The sequence below is a fragment of the Ictalurus punctatus genome, chromosome 6 (assembly GCF_001660625.3).
Source record: "Ictalurus punctatus breed USDA103 chromosome 6, Coco_2.0, whole genome shotgun sequence".
Taxonomy (NCBI): Eukaryota; Metazoa; Chordata; class Actinopteri; order Siluriformes; family Ictaluridae; genus Ictalurus; species Ictalurus punctatus.
The window spans coordinates 19,113,828-19,137,598 of NC_030421.2; the positions used below are offsets into that span (position 1 = coordinate 19,113,828).

At 37.2% G+C, this 23,771-nt stretch overlaps 1 protein-coding gene across 1 annotated transcript in view; it reads right to left on the bottom strand.

The window, feature by feature from the left end:
• gli2a (GLI family zinc finger 2a) overlaps positions 1-22,771 on the bottom strand; it is a 68,420-nt gene extending 45,649 nt beyond the window's left edge. Inside the window, exons 1-2 of the mRNA XM_017470788.3 lie at positions 22,395-22,771; positions 10,549-10,679 (exon numbers count right to left, since the gene is read on the bottom strand). Of these exons, the coding sequence (XP_017326277.1) occupies positions 10,549-10,663 (115 nt within the window). The 5' untranslated portion in view covers positions 10,664-10,679; positions 22,395-22,771. The remainder of the gene's footprint in view (positions 1-10,548; positions 10,680-22,394) is intronic.
• Between the last annotated feature and the right edge of the window lie 1,000 nt (positions 22,772-23,771).

Here is a 23,771-nt window from a genome sequence, read left to right on the forward strand (position 1 = left end):
GTTTGACCCTTGAGATTTCTTTTAAATCCTGGCAGTAATGTAGATATTCAAAAGTAGCCAGGTTTCACAAAGCTAAAAAGAATCCTCAAACACATTTATATAAGATCTTCTTAGCAATACACCAGAAAATAAGGAAAATTGACTTGGGTGTCTGGAAGTATTTCCTTTGGTTGCAAAGTTAAATTCCACAGGAATACACTGTGCCACTTTAAACCAATTGGAACTCCCGTAAAAATCTATCTGTCAACATAAAGAATGGGAAAATCAAAACAGTGGAAGCAGATCTCTGTCTGGCAACCACACTAAAGCCTGTGGGATACTATATACAGCATTAGGGCTACCAAATCAGATAAGACAAAGCATATTTGTTTTCAGATTCAACATCACAATTCAGTTGATGAATGATAACTTCTCAGTCAACACTGTCCCTCCTTTGGATTTTGTTATTTGGTGACTGGGCAGAGTAAGAGACTAGCTGTATTTTTTCATGGGAAAAAAATATGAGAAACTCTCAAGCTCTAAGAGCCAGTGGGTTAAAATCTATAGGCATGTTAGGTGTTGTTTCATGTGGGTGAAAATATGCACTTTTTTCACTTTGGCCTGCTTTTGGCAGGCCTGGGATGACTCCCTCTGGGCCCAGACGCCTCTGTGTCTCTACCAGCAGGGTGAGGCCCGCCCTGATGGAAGAAAATCTTACCTGAAGCAGAACGCATATTGGCTGCTGCCCAGGCATCTTTAGCTAATGAATACAGAGCATGCTCCTACCAAACAGCAGGAAAACAGGAATCGACTGGGAAAAATTAGTGCCGGGGGGGCACTAAATATACTATTTTTTGAATTCAAATTAAGAGTCAGTTTATTCAGATTAGAAGACTTAATTTGCCTCAACATCTGTTAAAAAAAATTGACTATACTGAACAAAGAACTTTCTGAAAGTGTAATTCAACCACATTTAGCTGTTGGTCTTCTGCTTCAACCTCATTATTCCAAGTTTTTTTTTTATTTTATTTTATTTTTTTTATAAATACCAGAAGCAACTAAAGCTTGAGATGGATAACTTTGACCTATTTCACTGCATGGGAGTGGTAGAATGATACAGATTTTCTGTGTGTTTTCACACCCAACAGCTCAAAAACCCAGTGTTGCTTCAGCTGCTAATCATTAGCAGCAGGATGAGTTAATGGCTGGCTTCAGCCTGGCTGCTAACTACTGAGGGCAAGATATGTTTCCTTAGTAATCAACAATAGAGATATCTTAATCATACACATGTAGACAGTTGCATGATACTAAAAGAAAAGAAACGATAACCATCATTTCTGTGTTTGATTTATCAAACAGTTTGGTATTGGTATTGTATTGAAACAAAAGTAAATGGAAAACAAAACTGCAGACAAAACCAAATTCAAAGGAAATAAGGGACATGGATGGCACTTGTCTAGAGATAGTAAAGAATGCACATATAAAATGAAATTGTTACTAAACAAGTAAGTGCTCCACATTAGCCGATTAATTTCTATTCTTCAGAGCTAAAAGAAGTCTTCGAGTTTTAATATGTACATCTGCTTCCCCCATCTCCTCTTCAATATCCCCTAGTGTGTTGTGGGAATTTTAGAGCAAGCATGTTCCTTTCATAGAACACAACTGTCTTGAATAAGAAGGATTAGGGGGGATTTCACTCTAATGATTTGACCTGTTTTGTGCCAAAACCAACAGTTTGTATAGATGTACAGTATGATGTCAAATATGCACGTTTAGTAAACAGAGTCACTTAACTCTAAAAAGCTGTCTAAAGAGATATTCATCACAATCATCTTGTCACTACATTGTCAGCTGACAGATTCAGGCCTAATGTCAATGAAGGACCCAAGATTTGCTGCATTATCCTTGTGTTTGTGATGATGTATATGTGGCTCCCTGTCACAGCATGTCACAAATATGGCTTGTATAATTCATTGGTTTCATGCCATCGTCTGAGTCTGTGATAAGATCCTCCCTAGATCCCCACTAAACTGGAAGGAGCAGAAGTGGGATGAACATGAGAGCTAGGAACAAGTTCGTATCTGCTAGTGTGGTGTGCTGACCTTGCTTCTCTTTGAAGCCCAAGCCAAGAATGCATAGTTTACATTGTAGGAAATTACCTGGGCAACAAAACTGATTCGTCCAGAAGCTTTACATTTGCATAGATTTGCACCTTGTCATCCAGACTGTCCTTGAACCCTGATACCAAAACTCAACAGATACAGCAAAAATGCTTTCCAAGTTTATGATATATAGATACCGCTAACCACAAAAATGTGCAGATATTTTTTGGGTGGCACAGTGGTGCACTGGGTAGCACTGCTGCTTCACAGCTCCAGGGACCCTGGTTCAATCTTGAGCTCAGGTCACTGTCCCTGTGGAGTTTCCCATATTCTCTCTGTGTTTGCCTGGATTTCTTCCAGGTTCTCCAGTTTCCTCCCACTGTCCAAAAACAGGTATGTGGATTGGTTATGCTAAACTGCCCCAGGTGTGAATGGCATCCCATCTGAGGTGAATATTCTTGCCTTGTGCCTAGTGTTACCAGTATAGGCTTCAGACTCCGTTTACTGAAGATGAAGATTAATATGGGTTTTTTTCACACATTATTTTGACATTTTCCATTTAATTTTTGAGTCCGTTGGCCATATTTCTGAGACTACAGAAATGTGAGTGCCTGGCCACCTCACAGTGTTACTGACTGATCAGACGGAAAGGCAAGAGTAATGAGGATATGTGACACTACACACGCACACACACTCACACACACAAATTATTATTGGCATCTTTCATTTTCATTTAATTTTCCATAGGGCATGATCACAGTTGAATGCCATATATTCGTAGCAAAACCCCAGCATGTACCTGAGAGGTTAAATTTGCTTCTGTCAGGAGCAATATATGAGTAAATGCTCTTGATTTACTTTCTGTAAAACCATGGTGGCCATACTGCACACTTCCACTAGGCTTGAAATTAGAGGGTGTATCAGCGTAAAAGCAGACATGAGTTCTAAAAGCAGACATGCGTCTCTGCAGACAGAATGCCAAAATACACCAACTCTCTTCTGTCCAAACAAATCTCAGTTTCTCTTGGGCTTTGACCTCAACTCCATGAAAAACAAGCCTCAATTTGCAGAAACCACAATGCACTACTAAGCACAATACACACATCTTGCAAGGTCACTTTACCACGTTGTGGGCTACACACTGTAAGGCCATGCATGGGCTAGTGCAATAACAGTACCATTAAATTACATTCATTATTTAGCTGAATGACTAAACTTCTTCGTGTTCCAGGGTGACTGTCTTTCCACCATCAGTTAGGGGATTCCTCTGTTTACACAGTCATCCTTTGCTGTTTATTTTGCTGGACACACACTTTTCTATAAACCATTGGAGCTATGGAGTATGTGTACAGTAATGACCAGTGCTGTTACACTGTCCTGTGCTTGTCTTTAACACATGACATTAACGACACAGGCAAGTTTCATGTGGGGCTTGTAAGCAGTGGAATTTCCCTTCAAGTCAAATTTTTGATTTAGTACTAGTATATCGCTGATATTTGATATGTTGATTACAGTAGAGCAAGGTTATATTTTTTTAATTACTGTAACAAAAATCAAATGTGTACTGTAACAATATTTGCAGTCGGTCTTTAAAAAACCCTTAATCTGATACAGTAATGTGAAAAAATAAGTACACCCCATGGAAATTGTTCGCTTGTTTGACACATTTGATCCGCATATTTTTTGACATATTTGATCCGCTTTGAAACACTGCCTATTAGTAAAGATGATACACTATCAAATGACACATAAAATGTATATTTTGTAGTAATTTTCACAAAAAAAACCCCCCAGATCATTCACATAGAAAAAGTAAGTACACCCCTACGCTGTGGCGCAGTTGGTAGAGCGGGTTGTCCACTAATCGTAGGGTTAGCATTGGTTCGATTCCTGGGCCGGATGACTCTACATGCCAAAGTGTCCTTGGGCAAGATGCTGAACCTCAGGTTGCTCCCAATGGCAAGTTAGCACCTTGCATGGCAGCTCTGTTACCATTGATGTATGGGTGAATGAGACACAGTGTAAAGCACTTTGGATATAAGTGTGCCATTTACTTTTTCCACAGAAGAATAACACCAGTATTGATATTTCTGTTGAATAAATGATTGAAAAAGTTATTTTTCCTTGTGGTCTTGTTCAAGAATATCAACATCACTCAGGCCATTCTGGTGGCAGTGAAGGCTCAACGGTTAAGGCTCTGGGTTACTGATAAGAATGTCAGGGGTTCAAGCCCCAACACTCCCAAGCTGCCATTATTGGGCCCTTGAGCATGGCCCTTAACTGTCTCTGCTCCAGAGGTGCTGTATCATGGCTGGTCCTGTGCTTCGACCCCAACATCCCTACAAGCTGGAATATGCAAAGAAAGAAATTTCTGTAATGTATATATGACAAATAGAGGCTTCTTCTTCATTATGTTGAGATTGACAGACCAAGAATGACATGAAGGTGTGAAAGTTTAAACCTACAGTCTCTAGATAAATTTTTTAAAGTGCTGGAATCTTTTGAAGCATTATTTGACCTGCAGGTGTCTTTTTCGGAATGCGTTACTGTGTCTAATTTAGCTGATGGGTGCGTTCATTAGTAATGGCCTATTATATGGAATAGTGAGTGAACCTTGTAGACTATTTCCAAAAGACAAACCCTGAAAAAAATGAGTAAATAAACATGTCAAAAAACAGACAAAATTCCACTTAAACTGACTCAATAATGATTCCAAAGCAATTCTGTGGTCAAATTTTTAAAAATAAAATAAATGAAGTGTGGTCTTTGTTTTTCAAGCATCAGAAGGCAAGGAGGTAAAAAATACCAAAATGTTAAACTTTGTAAGTATGTCCTGATTGTTTCATGAAAGTCACTATAACTCTGTAGTACTTATTTTCCTTTTCTTTCCACTTCTTTGACTTCAGACAAGTTCTACTGGACTGGCTCTGAGCTGTGGTGTGGGTACTGACTGACACCATGTTTTCATTATGGTGAGCACAGATGTGCCTGTACGTTGGAGACAACACATCTCGCAGTGTCTCGCCTGCACACTAGCTGGCGGAAGTAGTCTATTGACACAAGTAAATGTTTACAACTCCCACACATTTTTCTTCTCTTTTTGACTCTTCAGTTGTTATTATGCCCCGTTCCCAACACAAGTACCACCATATTACAATGCTGCTTGAGTGTTGTGAAGCAACAATATAAGACAAGCAGAATTTACTGGTAGGACATATATATTCAAAGATATATTCACACTGCCATCAATATACCTGAAACAAGAGAACACAAGGCTGGTGCATCCACACAAGGAAGAGAAAACGGGAAGGGACTATCCCTGAGTCTGATGCTAGGATTAAACCTTGCATGCTGGGAATGGCATGCCTTTAAAAATGAGCGGAAGAAGAAAGGAGTGGGAGAAACGAAGCAGGAATGAAAAGGGGGAGCTGTCTAATCCCCTAAAGCATCCATATATTGCTCCTACTCTTCTCCCACTGCTTGTAAATGGCTTGGAATGTAACATGTTGTCTTTGGACCCCATGTGTGTGGACTTCTCCAGTATGGAGAGATTTATGTGTGCAGACATTGCCTAAAGCGCCCTCATTTTGACTTTTAACTAGAGGCTTTGAAGCAGCAGCAGAGCCTTCTGGCATTAAAATAATATCACAGAGATGTACTTTCATTTCAAAGTAATTTATATATTATATCTTCCTGGGAGTTTCGTTGTATCTCTGTCAGTGCTCAAATGTGTGTGAATATTATTACAACATGTCTCAAATCAGAATGGGTTCTTCTTCAATCAAAAACTTTTTTTCACATGCTTTTTAGTAGTATGTTTTAAAAATCTGCAATATTCTTTAGAAGTTACAAGTTGACTGTACAAATATATTATTCATTATTTCCACTTATTTTAATCTTGGAAATCTGCCACACAATTTTAAGTTCCAACATCAAAATGTTGGGAAAAAAACACACCAAAACCCATGGGGCTTAATTCAACTTAACTCTAAGAGGAAATGATGAGGACTTCCCCCATAACCAACCTCATTCTCTATATAGGCCACAACTTTTAGCTTTCCTCAAGTGTTAAATAAAGCAGTGCAATATCCCAAACCTCTTGTTCAAATTCTTCTGACTACCATATAAACTCTATAATCTTACTCATAGAAAACATGGCAAAAAAACAACAACAAAAACAAAACAAAGTCATCCTTCTGCATTTATTTGCCATATCTAATCTTTAAATCTCTTTTAGCGGTAGCCAGTCCCCCAAATGAAATTTAAGATGAGGAGAGGAGGGGGCAACTTGGAAGGAAATCAAGTTAACTGTTTATAAAAGCCACATGGATTAATCTCTACACAAATCCCTTTAGCTCAGTCATTCACTGGGCCACTGTTGGCCAAAAAGGTAGTGTAGACATGGAGTGAACTGAGGGCACAAGTAAAACTCAAGTACAGGTTTTTTTTTTTTTTTGCTATAAGAAGTTCAGTTGACACTCTAACCGAGCACCCCATGCATTTATTACAGTCACAAAGGCTTTACTGAAAACATGGATGAAAGCCAGTGCTATGAATAATGTATATTCTTGGGTCACCTTACAGTTTAGGAGAAATATGCAGCTAGTACCTTTAAAATAAGAATATTTCCCACTCTGAAAATATATCTGTCCCGTCGAAGAAATCGGTCAGTTCCAGATAGCAGGCAGCTGTACCCCTGACAGGAAGAGAGAACTGGCCTGAGTCAATAGGCCTTCCTGTAATCTCCATCCAAGTCTTCTCAGATATCGGCCATTAGGAGAGACAGTATTGATACACACAGACCACTGTATATAATTTGTTATATTGACTCTTTCAAGCCAATAGAAAGATGAAAAATTTATTTTTGTTGTGTGTGTATGGTGTTCAATTTGGGTGTTATCATGGACAATAGATTGTTTTCAAGTATTAATTTCTTCTTCTTCTTCAACAACAACAACAACAAAAACCCAGATATCTGATATTGGTCATCTAAATATCTGCTTATTTTGATGTTGATTCAGATAAACACACATTTATAAAAGGGAGAAATTGGAGTACGATGAACGTATTAACATGACAGGTCTTTATTTCATAACATTTTAGTTTTAGACCAATCATTAAAAGATTGCATTTTAATGACTGAGGTCCATAATTGACAAGCCATGATATTAAATGCTAACACATCCACAACTTGTGTGACAGTTGAAAACGTACAGATTAAAGTTAAAGCAGCATTGCTTATATGTTGTCTATTCACGCTGATGTCAGATTTGAGCCTCAAAACAGTGCGTTTTAACTTGAAGAGTAGAGTGGGTCTTGATTTGGACTGAACCTGTGAAAGACTGCCGTTCTTTGACTGCTTTTCACAGAGCCAAGGAACCACAGTAGTGGAAGGGCCTCATTTAGAGAAAGGGAAGAAGGGAAAAAACAGAGCATAAATCCCTTTCTCAGGAAGATTAGTGGCTGTCCCTTTAGAGTGGGCTACGGTGGAGCAGCTTTTTTAAGCCACATTTTTCTCTACCAGTGGCCTGACCCTTAGTGCATTCCCCCATCTCCGGGGCCACTTGCCGCATGGCTGAGCAGAGTGCCCTCTGCCCCTCCATCTCCAGCCTACCTCTCTGATACTCACCAGGAGAGATAAATTGCCCTAACTAGTATGTCAAAGCACTAGATGGCAACAAATACACCCAACCATTCTACGGAACACCAGCATAGAGCTACATGCCAGCTCAGAACTATTTATTTTTATATATTACTCTTTTGATGTCTTGTCATTGTACAGGAAAACTCACCGGGGAAAAATGTGAGAGGTTGCATAGTGGAGCACTTACACAAATATTACATCACTGAAATTTGATTTACAGTAGTGTTCAGGAATGTGCTGTGATGAAAAGCAATCCTTCAGAGACTACCTTTGAAACCACCACTTTTCTACACCTGTAACTTTCTAACTTCTGCCTGCTTTGAGAACATGCTGGCTTAAGTCATAAACAACTAGATGTGGCGTATCAGCAGAAATGCAGATACTGATTCATTAACAAGACACATGCCCTGACACCTAACCATCTGAAAAAGAGCTAATGCTCAATTCTGAGCAAAGTATAACTTCAAACCTAAGTACCTATGACAAAGAATACAGTCTGTGAGATTTAAGCATGGGGAGTGCACAGTACAATGCAGGACACTGGGACTGGAAAAGAAGTAGCAAATTACTAAAAATGGTGCAATACTATCATTTTTCAATTCTGGTACTAGTTAACTTATAGCTGAAGTTCCCACGGAGCAGTACGGACACATCACGCATAATCACGAGAGTTTAGCTTGATGTTAATGCTGTGATCTAAGAGCATCACCATCGAGACAAGAGAATATCTGGTGTGTTACATTTCACAAATATATATTTTACATATGTCACTGATTTCAAAATGTATCCTCGATATTATTAAAACACAACACCGTTGTATTTTAAAAACTAACATCAACTATGAATTATGTCTTTTATTGTACACCTTAATATTTAGTGAATTAGAGAATTAAATTAAAAACTCACTAAATCACTCAAACTAGCTTAGTACTAATTTACACACATACAGTAAAACCAGCTGTCAGTCAAATTAGGGCTGTACAGAAAGCCAACCCAACAGTGAGTTATACTGTAAAGCCTGTAAACACACCACAGAACAGAGCTGCAAGTATATGCACACTGCAGTAGATGAATAATGATTGTCAGAACACGTTCACAGCTAACAACTTCAGTTAACAAAATGGATTTGTTTTATATATATATTTTAAAAATTCAGTCTGTTAATGTCAATATTTATATGATTTATATACAATTCTCTATATACCTTTACATACTGTGCATTTCTTATTCAATAAACAGAAATGTATATGCCGAACATTTTCAGTTTTCTTTTGCTATTACTATGTGTTTAAAATTATTTTCCATTATCAACTTACATATTATGACTTTATTAAGACTTTATCTTACCATATTGTTACAATACTTAAGGTATCGAGGTAAATATTTTGGAATTCAACTTAACAGTTGCCAACCTATTGCTATTACAAACCTCTTGCTAAGTAAAGTAGGGATTGCATTCTGGCTGTTTAAAGTTAATGCCAGAAAAAACAGCTTGAGAAAACACATCAGATAAAACTATTAAATTAATCATCCTCTTCTGCTATGCTGTTTTTTCAGGGAACAATTAAAAAAAAATATCTATGATCTTAGGTCTAAGATCTACCACAAAAAAAAATCATGTTAAAAGAAAAGCAAATTAACACAAATTAACTGGTCCAGCCTAATTAAAAAAAAAAATCATTATTATTCCACCAGTATCCTCTGGTAGGTCTTCATCCCCCGACCCTCCATTAAATGGTAATATTCTAACTTGATCAAGTCTATTATCAGTGTTATCTCTCTCTGGAGCAAGATGGGCAAAATAAATACTTTTTAAGCTCCAACACTGGTGCATCAGTAGTGTGTTATCTCATTAAACTCCAGAAGTAAGAAGTCATTCCTTCAATCTCTTTAAGGTGAGCATATTTAAAACACAAGACTGATGCAGTTTTACCACTATCATTTAAAATTGTTCAGCCCTGCTTTTTTCACCAAATCAAAAAACTCACAGTAACTCACAGCTGATGATTCAATTGTCCAGTATTAATTTTTTTTTAATAATAATTTATAATATTCATTTTGTCTTTTGGCTATGGAGAGCCTGTAAAGCAATGTCCTATTTTCATCAGCTTCCTTAACAATTAATGATCGTTGCCTTCTTATGGCAGGCCACCAAACCCTTCATTAAACAGTAAAATACGAAGATATGAAAAGGCTATTAGCATTTCAAAGGTCTTTTGCCATGCTCGTGTTTGTCAGAGGACTCTGATGGACGGTGTGGACCACTCTTCTACCAGCTGCTAAGTAATTTATAACATTTATCCTCTGGGGGAAAGAACAAGGTCTTTCAACCTCTTTAGTCTGGTTTTTCATCACACATTCACTGACATCTTTTAAACATGTGCTACTTTTTACCTCTTTGGTTTATACTCTCTTTTTTGCCATTGAATCCAGTGTTAAATTAACAAACCTTTTGGAATGAGTGCTGATTCAGCATCCACTAACTGCTAAATTAAAATGGTTTCCTCAACTGTACCAAGTAATAGCTTGTGTTAAAACCTTTGTGGAAGCCTTTCACAGAATTCTCCTTTTTATACAGCTGGTGGGTTTTAGACAAGCTCTGTAGGGTTGGTTTCATTAAAATTGATAACTATGCTTGAAGTCACCTTTAAAGCATTTGATCATCTCCTACTTACAATTTCATGCATGGGTCTGGCTCACCTGAAGGTGAACATCATCTGAGCATATCATTTAAGACAGTTCTCTTACTTAATATTGATAGAGCATAAGCGAGTAGTCAAGGATTTCTGGTGAAATATAGTGTTTTTCAATAAGCTTTCACACCTCGTGACATTGGGCTGGGTGAGGGCTTCTTGGGAAGGTCAGAGAAGCTGCTAGCATCCAGGTCTGAACTCTTGCATTCCTTCTTCTCTGGGGCAGTTCTGGTTGTAGAGTCCATGATGGGAATAGAGAGTCTGAGGATGAGAAGAAAGTACAACTATGTATATTGTATAGTGTCACTGCCATGCTACTGCCTACATATTTGCATGCTCACAATGAGGCAAAAGGTTTATTACATTATGATTAAAAATTATGAGGAGAAAGCAAAAAGTAAGGCGTGACTAGCAATTACCTAAAATTCATGAAGGATTTAAGATATACATACACAAAACAGTGAAAAGAGAAATGCATCATTATTTCATCACTACCCATTAATGGCTATAGTTTAAAGTGATTACGTAGTCTACTGTAAATACTATACCCAAATAACAAAAATACACCATAGTGATTATATTAAAATAAAATAAAAAATATACAAAAGGCTTCTCCCCTGGATCTCTGTCAATGCTGCATTCAAATGGCATGCTGAGAGCAGATGACTTGGCAGTGTGCCGCTTGTTTAACTTTGTGGAACCTACAAGATTATCCTTGGTGCAGTGCAAACAAGTGGCGGTCAGGAACTGAAAAGAAGTCCCTCTTTGTAACCTTTCAAGCACTGATTGCATCTATCCATGGTGTTTGCTCTTTAGCTAATCAGCAACTGGCTAAAGAATAGATGTTATCAATGATTTAATTAGTCAAACACTCATGTTCTGTGCTAATATGTGTTGTAGTGAACATCCATAAATTAATAAGAACAATACATAAATAATACCTTCTAAAACGATTTGTATTTTATTAGAATTAAGTGAGGGAAGTGAAGTCACACTGTGTTCTTTTGATCAAGATGAGTAAAGCAAATATTAACCTACATAAAAGTCAGAAAGGATGCTGTTAACTGGTATGTATGCTAACAAAGTTGGGCCTACCGCAGATGGTGAGGCAGTAATTAAATTACACATAAAAGTGCAAAGACTGTCCAAATTGGATGGGATACAAGAATAGTTGCTCACTTTTATAGTGGACTTCACAGTCCTGAACTCTACCGTTTCAATGTGCTAATACAATGTGTAATACAATATGTAAATAAAAAAGGAATTATTGCTAAATAATAACTGTCTCAATTCTGTTCGCCAAATGGATGCTTTTACACAGACTGAAAAGTTGATTTAGAGTGGAAAAGACAATCTGGTAAATCTTTGAAACAGTTTTAAAAAGTCATATGGACTATACTTTTGGAAATTCATACTGCATTGCATTGAGCTTAAATCTAAAATTATCTCACATTTGGAATACATTTTAGGTCCACGAGTCTTTGCTGCTGTAACATGGTAAATGCAAATATAAATTTTCACATGGTCAGCATCTTTTAAGCAGAACATAGCCCATATTCATCATCTCTCAGCGATGCCAGCTGAAGATCTTACTGCCAAGGTAAGCCGATTCGAGATGGGTTGTTGGCCTTGGATGGCATCTGTTTCACTTTTCTAAGCCAAAAAAGTCCATTTGCCGTCTTCTGTCACTGACACCTCTTTCAATGTGTTGTTGGGGCTTCACCTAAATAACTTTCATTTCCTTTATAATAGCAAGGTACCTTTATAACTGGTGATCTCATGATCTCTCTGACATCAGTGAGTGACAGATGTTCAGTTATAATAGGCTGTAAAACACATTCTCTCCAAGTAACACGGTCCATCACACAGGAAGGTTGAATTTGTCAACTCACAATCACTGGACAAGATACCTGGACTAATCTTTGAAGACTCTATTGACATTCCAACAAGCACCAGAAACCAGAAATTACAGCAGCATGGACTGCTCTGGAACAGAAACACACTAGGAATCAGTGCTCTGGGAAATTGTTCCTAAATGCCAACAACACATGTCCACGTCATGCCATAAAAAACCAGGCTGAGACTGACCTTTTGACATGGCTGCTTAGATTTGATGGGATAGTACAGGTGTCAGAAACCGATTTGACAGGTGGTAGTTAGGGATGGCTGCTCTGACAAGTGCAGTGTGTGAAAAGGATCAGAACGTCAGGTCCATGTGTCTCAGTGCTATGGGACCCTGCAGAGTTGGGAGCTAATCCTCTGCAGGAGTCTGTGCTCTGGTTCCCCTTATGCCACTGAGCCCCATGGTTCAGCCACAAGTGCCTGACAAATAACCTCTTTCAGGCTACCTGTATTTGATCCCATCTTTGCATTGACACTACTACATGCCACTAGAAAGGGTTAAGAAATAACAATTCTGCTTTCATGGTAGCTTCACAAAGGAAATATAAACTATTTGGTTTGGATCTTTTGCTTTTTCTCTCTCAGTAATGTAACTAAATTGATGTAAATTTAAAAGACAATAATCATGTAGGGTCTCAAAATGTCAAAGTTTCTTTGCTTTTAGAAAACGGTCAATGGTCAAAATGTCCAGCTATGAATGTGTGAAGTATGGCTTCAGCAGTTTCCTTTCATGGCCATAATCAACAGGTATGCTAAGGACATTTCTGCTCTTAGGTCTGGATGAAAATGACTAAAAAAAAAAATACACACAGAATATATCCTCAACGAATGTACAGAATTTATAGAATTATTATAACTTAGGGCAATGTTGGAACTTTATAAAGCTGACTATTAGGTCTGGCAGAAACACTGCAGCCCTTTCATCAGAAGACCAATAACAGGGATGGTAAATAAGTGCAAAGTAAATTTTCTGACTATTCCAGCACTCTTAGCAATGGACTGAGCAGTCATGTTTGCGCTGCAGCTTCATTCTACTTCAACTTCTCCTCTCATCACCGCTCAGTGGAACACAAACACACATTAAAGCAAAATCTTAATTTGAAATGTTTGAATTTCTTTATGCTTTTTGCCCTGATATCTTTTTCACAGGACAATAATGGTGACACACCTCCATCCGTGTTTCTTCTAGAAAGTCAATGACCCAAAAAGCAGGTCAGAGCAACTGAAGTTTCCTGCCATTAAGTCATCCGTAGACAAAGACAATTCTTTGTTGAGCTATTAATGGTGAATTGTATGGAATGCCTACAGAAAATTCTGTTACTGTTGTTTGCAAATATGTGTTAAAATTATATGTTTTTTCAGATCTTTTAAACCTGGGGTCAGAAATTAATTTAAATTTCTTTTTCACTTTGGTTCGCTTTGAACAGAACCGATATTTTTACATTCTTGCTAAAACGTTCCTGCCCCCCCTATTTAGTTAGAAACTGGTTAGAATAAAATATAAAATTATAAAATGGTTAATAACATCCTTTACATATGGGAGCCTACTATGCTTATTTGAAGTATTTAAACAGAATTTTTTATTTAAAAAAAAAAAAAAAAAAAAAAAACATTTTCAGGCACCCTTCAACTTTGCAATGTGATTTGTTGCTTTGATATATATATATATATATATATATATATATATATATATATATATATATATATATATAAAACACTTTCTACATGGATTTCCTGCTGTGTCCCGATCTGTAGCCACGCATGCAGAAAGTGAAGAATTCCGAACAGGAATTTAGGTCTATTGGAAAATGTTCCGGTTTAGTCTATACTTTCTTGAAATCACACAGTGATGAAAAAATAAATTTTGTAACCAGTTAATCACTTTTTTAAAAAATAACATTCTCACACTGAAACATAGAGTAGTTTTCTTTGTTATTTTCAGTGAAAGATTTAGTTCATTTTCAGTTTTTAATCCCTGTAACATTTCTAATCCCTGTTTAAAACATTTAACGTAACTAGACTTGCAACCATTCCATACAGACTTACTGACTTTACTTTCAAATTATTTAAAGATACTACACCAGATAATTTTACAGGTTTCTCAAAGGTATGGATTGTAAGCATCAAAGAGAGTGGAGTTTGACATACTGCAGCCTATTCCCAAAAATTCTCTTCTATCTTAGAGAACTGAGTAGGATAAGTCAGTCTACAGGCTAACAGTTCATTTCCTTTGCAAAAAAAGGAGAACTTTTCTATTTACTTGAGGCCAGTCCTAACCACTGTGGATGGTCTATCGGTACGGTCTTCCTCTTGTCGTTAACAGCAAAAACACCTTTAATTTAATCTGTTTTTTACTAGCCAGCATTTTCCTGTCGTATATTATGGGTTGGAGTAGTACATTATGTAAAAATAATGGTTTTAAAGAGTTATATTTTATGGCATTCCAGAACACACACCCAGACTATGTCCTCAAGGAGAGATACTAAATATACTGCAAAATTAGTGATTTCAGTTTAGCTTTTGCCTTTCATTCCACTTCAGTTTGGCTGCTGAGAAGCAATATTAACATTCATCTGTGTAGCTCTGCTTAAAAATGTAACTTTTCAGCAGTACCATACCTGCAGGGCATTTCCAAGACTACTTGCTACTTGAGATTACAAAACCAAAAAAAATTCTTATCAGATAGAGCTAGACAAAGGTAGATATGAAGGTTTATTAAAGCCAGATGTGTTGCATGCTAACAATGCATGCATAAATCCCTTCTACACAAGCAAGCTTTTGATGAGTTAGCATTTGGATTCCATCTGTAATATTACTGACCTCTGAAGAGGGGGTAAAATCTAAACAAATTGAAAAAAGAAAAAGGCAAAAGACAACCAGTGTCAAAAGGATGAGTCTGCCCTTCCCCCATCAGGCCCACATAAAATGCAATATCCTGTGGTTGAGCTCTTTGTGCCCCTTCAATCTAAAACAGATGTTAGCTTCACAGCCTACACATAAGCATGAGGAGGAATACTTCACTGCAGGAGAAACATAGCTATGTATATTTAAGGTGCTAATTTAATCATCATGACTTATGTTCATGCTACAAACAGCTTTCAAAATTGAGTAAAGCTCACTGATGAGAATGCTGTGTGAGACTCTGAGGTCACAGCTGTTGATTGTCACATTACAAAGCTCATGAAGGAATTTGTTTCCTCTCAGCACCATTTGCTTGGATCACTAAAACCAAGTAGTGTTGTTAGCACTTTCCTGTCACATCCTCAGCTGTCATCCCTCTCACCCTGAATCACTCTTATTAACATACTTATGTAAAACCATAAATATAAGTAAATATAGATTTATGAAAACAATGCAGGAAAGTAATTCATTTACATTATGAATCCGAACCATGCAACCACAATTTAATTGGGAATATAGTGTTAGGCACAGATATAGTATTCTTTATTCAGTTTCACAAAAGTCACAACCACTCACTCAGGCCTATATAGTGGTCCATGCTGTAGACAGGAAAGAAAGCAAACCTGACTTTAAGTGCAAAACCTGCACTTAACTGTATTATTTAGCACATAACTGATTTATTTTGGCTTGTTTTTGGTAATATGTCAATATTACAATGTTCAAGGGTGAAAATAACTGTGAGAAACACAATTAAAATCATGTTTCTATTTTAAACTGTGCACAACTGAAAATGGCTGTACAGGTATCAGAACTGGTTACTGCTGGTTAAAGTTGGTCTGATGTTTGTATATCTGGTCCACCAGCATGGCCAATTTGGATGATTACCAAAACCTGACTGGACAAGCTGGAATGGTGCATCTAGCATAGCCAGTATGCTTGTAATGCTGGTGATCATCTGTACTGATCATCTGTGCTGTTTTTTCCATGATGATTGAGATAATTGGCAGAATAGTTAACAAGGCAGACTACACTATATCAAACAGATTTGAATTTATCTAAAAAGGATAAAGCACAACCTTCACTAACAGTAGGCAATTAGCGATTCTCAAAATGTCAGATTGCGTTCTGAAGATTTCTCAACACTGTCACTATGGGTGAATGTATTTTACCACTCACTGTGAGACATCCATCTGTCTGAGCTGTTGTCTGAGTTGTGAGTCAGCAGTATGTCAGCTGGGAACAGGAAAAAGGGGATGTGCAGTCTAATGATGTGTGGGGGGCTAGAAATATACCAGTTGTTTGACACCCCTACCAGTATAGTCTTTGATCTGATCACCTACAAGTCAGCTGCTCTAAGAAGGTGTCCAGTTCAGCAGCCTGCAGCAGGAAAACTGTGATGAAAGTGTGGTAATTTCCCCATGTGTCCCTTTTCCTAAACCTTAAACCCTTGAAAGAGTTACCTCTCAGAGAGAAGTGCTGCACACACGGTAAAGAGCTACATAATTTAGTTAGACTAGGTGTTGATAGATGATGACAGGATAGCAGATGATCTTGATATTACTGGTCATAATGAATGAATTCCTTAGTGAACAGCCTTAGACCGGCAAGGGTCCAGCACAGCGTTCAGCAAAAGGCCATAAGAGGGAGTTGATGTGTGTGTGTCAGGGAATGGGACAGGCTGATTGCTAAAGACTACCACATGGCTTCTCCTTGCTCAACACGTACGACTCATCTTCCTTGGCTGGAGAGGAGTCTGTGGCCTGGCAGAGGTTCAACACTCCTCTCAGATGCTCCTGCTCATCCTTTGGAACATAATGGGGAGATCCATCCGCCCACTCCATTCCTGGTGAGTCAGGTTTGGGATATGGGAGGCCACCCGATAAATCACAACTGGCTTACATTGTCTGCTGCACTTCCAATAATCCTGCCTTGGGAGCGAAAACAGAAGATTTCCCTTAAGAAGATTTTACCAACCTGCCCGAGGGCACTGTGCAGTTCAGAATAGACTTCTGCATCAGATTAGCACTAGCAACATCCATGTGGAACAGTGTGCCATTGTTTGAGTCCATGTTGTTGAGGGAAAGAAACAGCAAGGCAACTTACTGCCCATGAAGATGTCACCATGACCATTATGATGAGCCTTTCACCACCGGCTGCCTGGGTCCTTGCCCGGGTGAAATAGAACATCATGTGGTTATCATGCACATATAAGCTGGTCCTCATGTATGGTACTTTACAGATGTTACAGTATACTGCCAGTCTCTAAAGAATCAAAATACCTATTTTTCACACACCACAGATTACGACACACAATTATATGTGGTGCAAAATGTACATTGTGCCTTCAGCTATAATCCTCATCACTCTCATTAATGAGTCAGAAGTTGAGCAAGTGCAATGTTCATGCATTAGCTCATTCTAAAGTTCATCACCCCAAGATTAACTGTATGAATGATTGTTCTCACAGTTTAAAAATAAGATACACTGCAAAGCATTACTTTCAATTGCTCAAAAAGACATATCATTTTGGTAAAGTATAGTGTTTACTCTTGGTCAATTAATGAAATAAATCCATCCTCCACACACTCTGCCTAGTCTTCATATGAATCACAGGTGGATGTGTGCTTTGGGAAATGCTAGCATTGCTCTGTGGACAGAGTATTCCCAGATATGCCAGATTATATTTTTAAAAATGTTTAAAAGTGTGATTTTATCTGCTGATATTTTCATTTTTAGAGTGCAAGACCAGAATATTAAAGAAAGAGGGAAAGTAAAATGTAGGTCAAAGTAAAATGACAAGACAGATAGAACATATTTTTCTAAATCATAAAAAATAAAAAAGTAATTGTTGTAGTTTTAATCACCCGTTGAACAAAAAAACTACAAAATTGAAACATTTGTTTTCCTATAACTCATTTTCAATATTCTGAAAAGTGTAAGGTCCGCCTACTGTTACGTCATTTTTTCAGCAGGCTCTAAATATACTAAGACATGCATCTCTTTATCATACAATATTATTTCCAACAGGCTATGCTGAATTTATTCATACCACAGCAATATTTAATTCTCAAATCAGAAGATTTCATTTTCTATAATAACTGACAGCAGTGTCAGCTGCAAGGCAAATCACAGATTTATTTTAATGCCCTCATTCTAATACATTATGGATTCTATAGTAACAACTCATTCACAAGGACTTGTATGCTGACAGATCCACATAATTTAAGCTTAAATGGATTATAAAAAAATTAACAAATAAAAGCATATAACCTTTCATATAGTGGGAAAGCTTTCTGTAAGGAGACTTTATTTAACAATAATGGACGGAGACTCCAGTGTCACAGCGCTTTGTAACAATCAGAGCTTTTCCTTTAAGTTTTGTACCATGGGAAAGAGAAAAAAAAACTGATGGTGGTGAGAGGATGACTATTTATTGCTGGTATAATAAAAGTAATAACAGGAACTTCTATCATGCACATCCTACAACAAAAAATAGAATATAAGAATAAATGGAAAAAAATTATGGATTGTTAATAAATAAATTTAGAACTTAAAAAAATGAACACTTTTTTTTTTAATTGTTGGTAAAATATTAAAGGAATAGAAGACTTTGAAACATGCTGATATAGGAAATTAAACAATCACCATAATAATTTAAAAAAAAAATCTGCTTCACATCGGGCCGTATCACACCACACCCCGTCACTGATTATTTCTTATAACTGCATGTGTTATCATACTTGATTCCATTTTTAGACCTAAAACTTTTAAAGATAAAATAAAAAATACAAATAAAAACAATAAAATAAATGCTATTCTTGTGACTTTTTCTGAAGGACTGATACATTTTAACCAGCCATTTTTTTTTAGGTTAGGGATAGTTTCAGAATAAATTAATCCATAGATTGGTCCATGTATAATTGGAAAGATAAGTAGGAGGTTTTTTTGGTTTCTTTGATGACAAACCAAGCGCAAACAATGCCCTAGTAGCTGCACAAGAGTTGGTAAAATGTATGAAGAATGCTTTTCAACACTGAAAACAGGATGTGATGTAGTCTCAATTAACCCCAACTACTCATCTGAGAAAGAAGCAGATGTCTAGAAGGGGCTCTGACAGCCGTCACTAAAATGCTGGAATTGTCCTATACCCTAATGGCCAGTGCTGAAGAGCTAAAACTCAAAGTTCACTCTTTGAAAGCATAAAGACATGTAAGGAGTTAGCACTCTTCCCACTCCTCAGTTTCCTCAACACTCTACCACCATCTCCAGCTGAACTCACCGCTGCATATTTGTACTGCTGTTTTGCTGACCACTTGAGGATCCATCAATTCACATGGAGATACAAGTGTACTTCAGCTACTCCTCACAGATTCGGCTAATACATTTGAGATCTGACACTAACACTGTCCCAGACACAAGGACTCCAGTTTAAGCTGAGCTCATGGACTGTTCAGGGATGCCCCCCCACCCAAATGTGATTAACCTCACCAACACCCCTAATGGGCAGAGATTACACTTAAGATAGCTAGGTTTGAAAACTCCATGGGGCTGACGTGATCAGAAGCCAATATGTTACAGGAATAGAAATGAAGAAGAAGAGGCAGACTGTTTTTTTGTGATTGATCCATTTTTAATTACTAGTGTTATTTCCATGCAATTAAACTCCCATGTCTCCGCACTTTCGTTTTCACATTTGCACGATAAAATCCCAGAAAGACACAAAATCAGAAAAGATGACAAAGTTAATTTCATCTTGCCAAGCTTTGTGGGCCAAGCACCCAACCCAAAGAGTTAAAACAGCACAGCGAAGCCACAACAAGAAATAAAAACCTAAAGCCAAGGGAGGGGAGTAGCTAAAATAAATGTTTCGAGTGAGTCAGAATGAAGGAACTTTTGTCCATTCATGTTGATTATTATTTTTTTATGAATGGTACAGTCTGGGACCTGAGTCGATCTGCAGCATGCTCAGAGAATGTAGCTTAAAGAGAGAGAAGATGCTAGTGATGAACAAACTCAAATCCTAAGTAGCTTTCAAAACAGTGATGATATATAAATCAAAAATATTCTTTTAAAATGCAGTACACATTAATATATTTTAAACAGAGATGATGATGATGTTTTATGTCACAAAGAATGTGTTTACGTTTATAATATTACACATTATTCAGTAATAATATTTAAAATATTCAGTCTTATTGAATGATAAAAATATAAGCAAAGAGAGAATTGGAAGGCAGAGGCACTACAGCAAATCATTCTTTCAGTTCCTGGGACAGTTAATTTATTAATTAATATAATTATAATTATATATTAATTATTAATTTATTAATCTGCTTTAAGTCATGTACCGTACTGACATCATTAAACTTGATAATGCCATGTAGACTAATGTTTACTGTTTATTACTCATTCGGTTGCTTTTTCTGAAATTTGTATGAGCCCATCATAAATGTATATCCACATCTGGTCTATTCTGTTAATATCTTTGTACTCTCCTTGGCCCCATGAAAAAAATCCTAGAACCACCTCTGTGACAGTAATATTATATTCATATGATGACTAAGTCTATTTCTTTTTAACACACATATTTTCTATTCCATAAACATTCCAGTCATTACTGTTTGACTGGAACATTACAGTTTTAACTGTTAGAACAAAGTGGAACAATGTTAACTGTTAGTGTGCTGTATACTGGTGACCTCTGGTAAAACTAAGGTCATTTTAAATAGATCCCTGAAAGTGACCTTTTCCAAAGTATTTCTACCAATCGAATCTAAATGAATGCACATTCATTTATTAAGATTATACCAAAAATACTGGGGTTAAAATCCACATGCCTCACATATATTTTCTCAGTTTTGCTCATCTAATGCATCCCAAAATTTTTTAACAAGTGCCGTTAGTAAGTGGAGAACATTGTCAGGCATCACAAAACAATAGCAGCTCACAATTTACACTTAAAAACCACATGATTAAACGAGTAAAGTGCAACAACGCACATGATCTAAAGACATTACATCACCTTTCATTGTTTGCTTTGCCCACATAAAGTGAAGTTCTGCACTTTAGTACGAGAGACTTTTCACTAAGCTGTCACTTGCATTTTCTACACCTCCTCTAGTACTGTCTAGTGGATCGCATTCATGTTTGTTTTCGAAGGTTCCCTTTTTCTGTGTTCATTAAATTTTACACACCAAAGAGAGAAAGCGCGAGAGAGTCTTAAAGTAATGCACAGAAAAGTAGGCCTAAGACATGAAAGTGATGCAGCCGTCCCACGTCTCAGGGGCTCATGACCGGAGACCAAGCGAGGCTGAATAATCTGAATAGCCCATCATTTCTTTACAGCCTTTCATTCGCTCTGTCTCTGACTGTTGGAACTCCTCATTCCACACAATAGCAAATTCACTAAGACCTTTCTTCTTATGCTAATGGTCTCAACTGGGCATCACATTGAATTTAACACACGCAACACACACACACACACACACACACACACACACACACACACACACATTCAGTGTATTGCTTTTACTTGAAATTGACATGCGCACTATAACTCAAACATCCATTTTAGAGAGATAGTTAGGTATCTGTTGCTTAATTGTAACTTAGTGCAGACATGCTTCTGTAATAATGAGGTGTTTTATTTTTAGTTTTGATTTGGTGGGTTCTATGGTTTTTGAATGTGTCTACAGTGATGATGCACAAACCTGATTTGCAGTAGTAGTAAATAATCCAACAAACACAAACTGAGGAAGGGAGAGAGAGAGAGAGAGAGAGTATATATTATCTCTCCCTCTCTCTCTCATATATATATATATATATATATATATATATATATATATATATATATATATATATATATATATATATGTGTGTGTGTGTGTGTGTGTGTGTGTGTGTGTCTCAGATATATATATATATATATATATATATATATATATATATATATATATATATATATATATATATATCACTTAAGGAAGTAGTACTCCAGCAGTTGCCATATTCAGTGTACAGATGTGTTATTGTGTGTGCTAAACCTTATTCGTAGATTCGTAGATCAGACAGGCTGTATGGTTCACACAGCGACAGAAAGTTGTGCATCAAAACAAACTCCAGCGTGTTCGGTTTCTAAAAGCATGAAGTGTAAGTGAAGAAGGTTGAGCTCACCTCTCTCTCCGCAGACAAACTTTGCTTTAACTTAACTATGACCAGAAGCAGATCGCGGGTTCTCGCTGGTAAGCTGAACTGAAAATCCACTCATGTCCTTAAATCTTCAGCGCGCAGGGCTTCACAGAGAACAATGTGCTTCTTCAGCTCGATCTTCATGCCTTTAAACTTCTGCAGTCCATCACGCACACATCGCGCAAGTTTTCAACTGGGAAAGAGATGCGCTCTGTGTGTGTGTGTGCGTGTGTGTGTGTGTGTGTGTGTGTCGTCTTCCAGAGGAAAGTTGGTACGTTAAAAAGTTTTCTGAGCGGAGTCTGATCCTCTGTGCTGTGCACAAACCAAGATGTTTGAGTTGTTTCCAGTCTTTTTGCCCTCCCCGTATCTCCCCCTCTATCTCTCTATCACCCCCTTCCGTGGAGTCTCGCTCCTTCGAGCTCCAGCCACATTGACTACTAATATCACAACCACTTTATAGTGTCTCAGTGCAGTACAGACTGCTAGTATGCGTTTTCACACGGTACATCAGTCCAAAAACGATCCGAAAGGAAAGGTTTTATGCGGTGTTCTGAGGACAAACATGGCTGATACACTTCACTGTGTTTAAACGGGATACTAGTCTCTTTATTTACAGTTTCGGATTTTATTGCATTATGTTCATCACACAACTGCAAAGGAAAACAACGAACACTTTATACACACTCCCGACCATTAAAAAAAAACAAAACAACAACAACAACAACAAAAAACATTGTGAAAAATGAATTAAAAGTTGGCTTGATGTTAGAGGCTCGAGATTCACAAATTTTAAGGGACCGTCTCTAAAGTTACACACGACATTGGTATACACGTTTCTAACTTCAATAGCATTTGAAGATGATGACTTACAGTCCCAAAACCAACTGTAAAGTGTTCATGTGGGTGTCAGGTATAATGCACTCCTTTATTTATTTATTTATTTATTTATTTATTTATTTTAGAGTTTTGATATTTAATAAAATAAACTATCAAATCATGTGTAAATTTTGCCATGTACAACTCCAATTCCCAAAAAGTTGGGATGCTGTGTAAAATGTAAATAAAAACAGAATTGAATGATTTGCAAATCTCACAAACCCATATGTTATTCACAGTAGAACATAGAAAGCATATCAAATGATTAATCTGAGAAATGCACCATTTTAAGAAAGAAATAAGGTAATTTTGATGTTTGATGGCCGCAGCACGTCTGAAAAAAGTTGGGAGGGGGCAACAAAAGGCTGGAAAAGTAAGTGCTACTAAAAAGAAACAGCTGAAGGTTAATTAACAACAAGTCAGTAACATGATTGGGTATAAAAAGGGTATCTTAGAGAGGCAGTGTCTTTCAGAAGTAAAGACAGG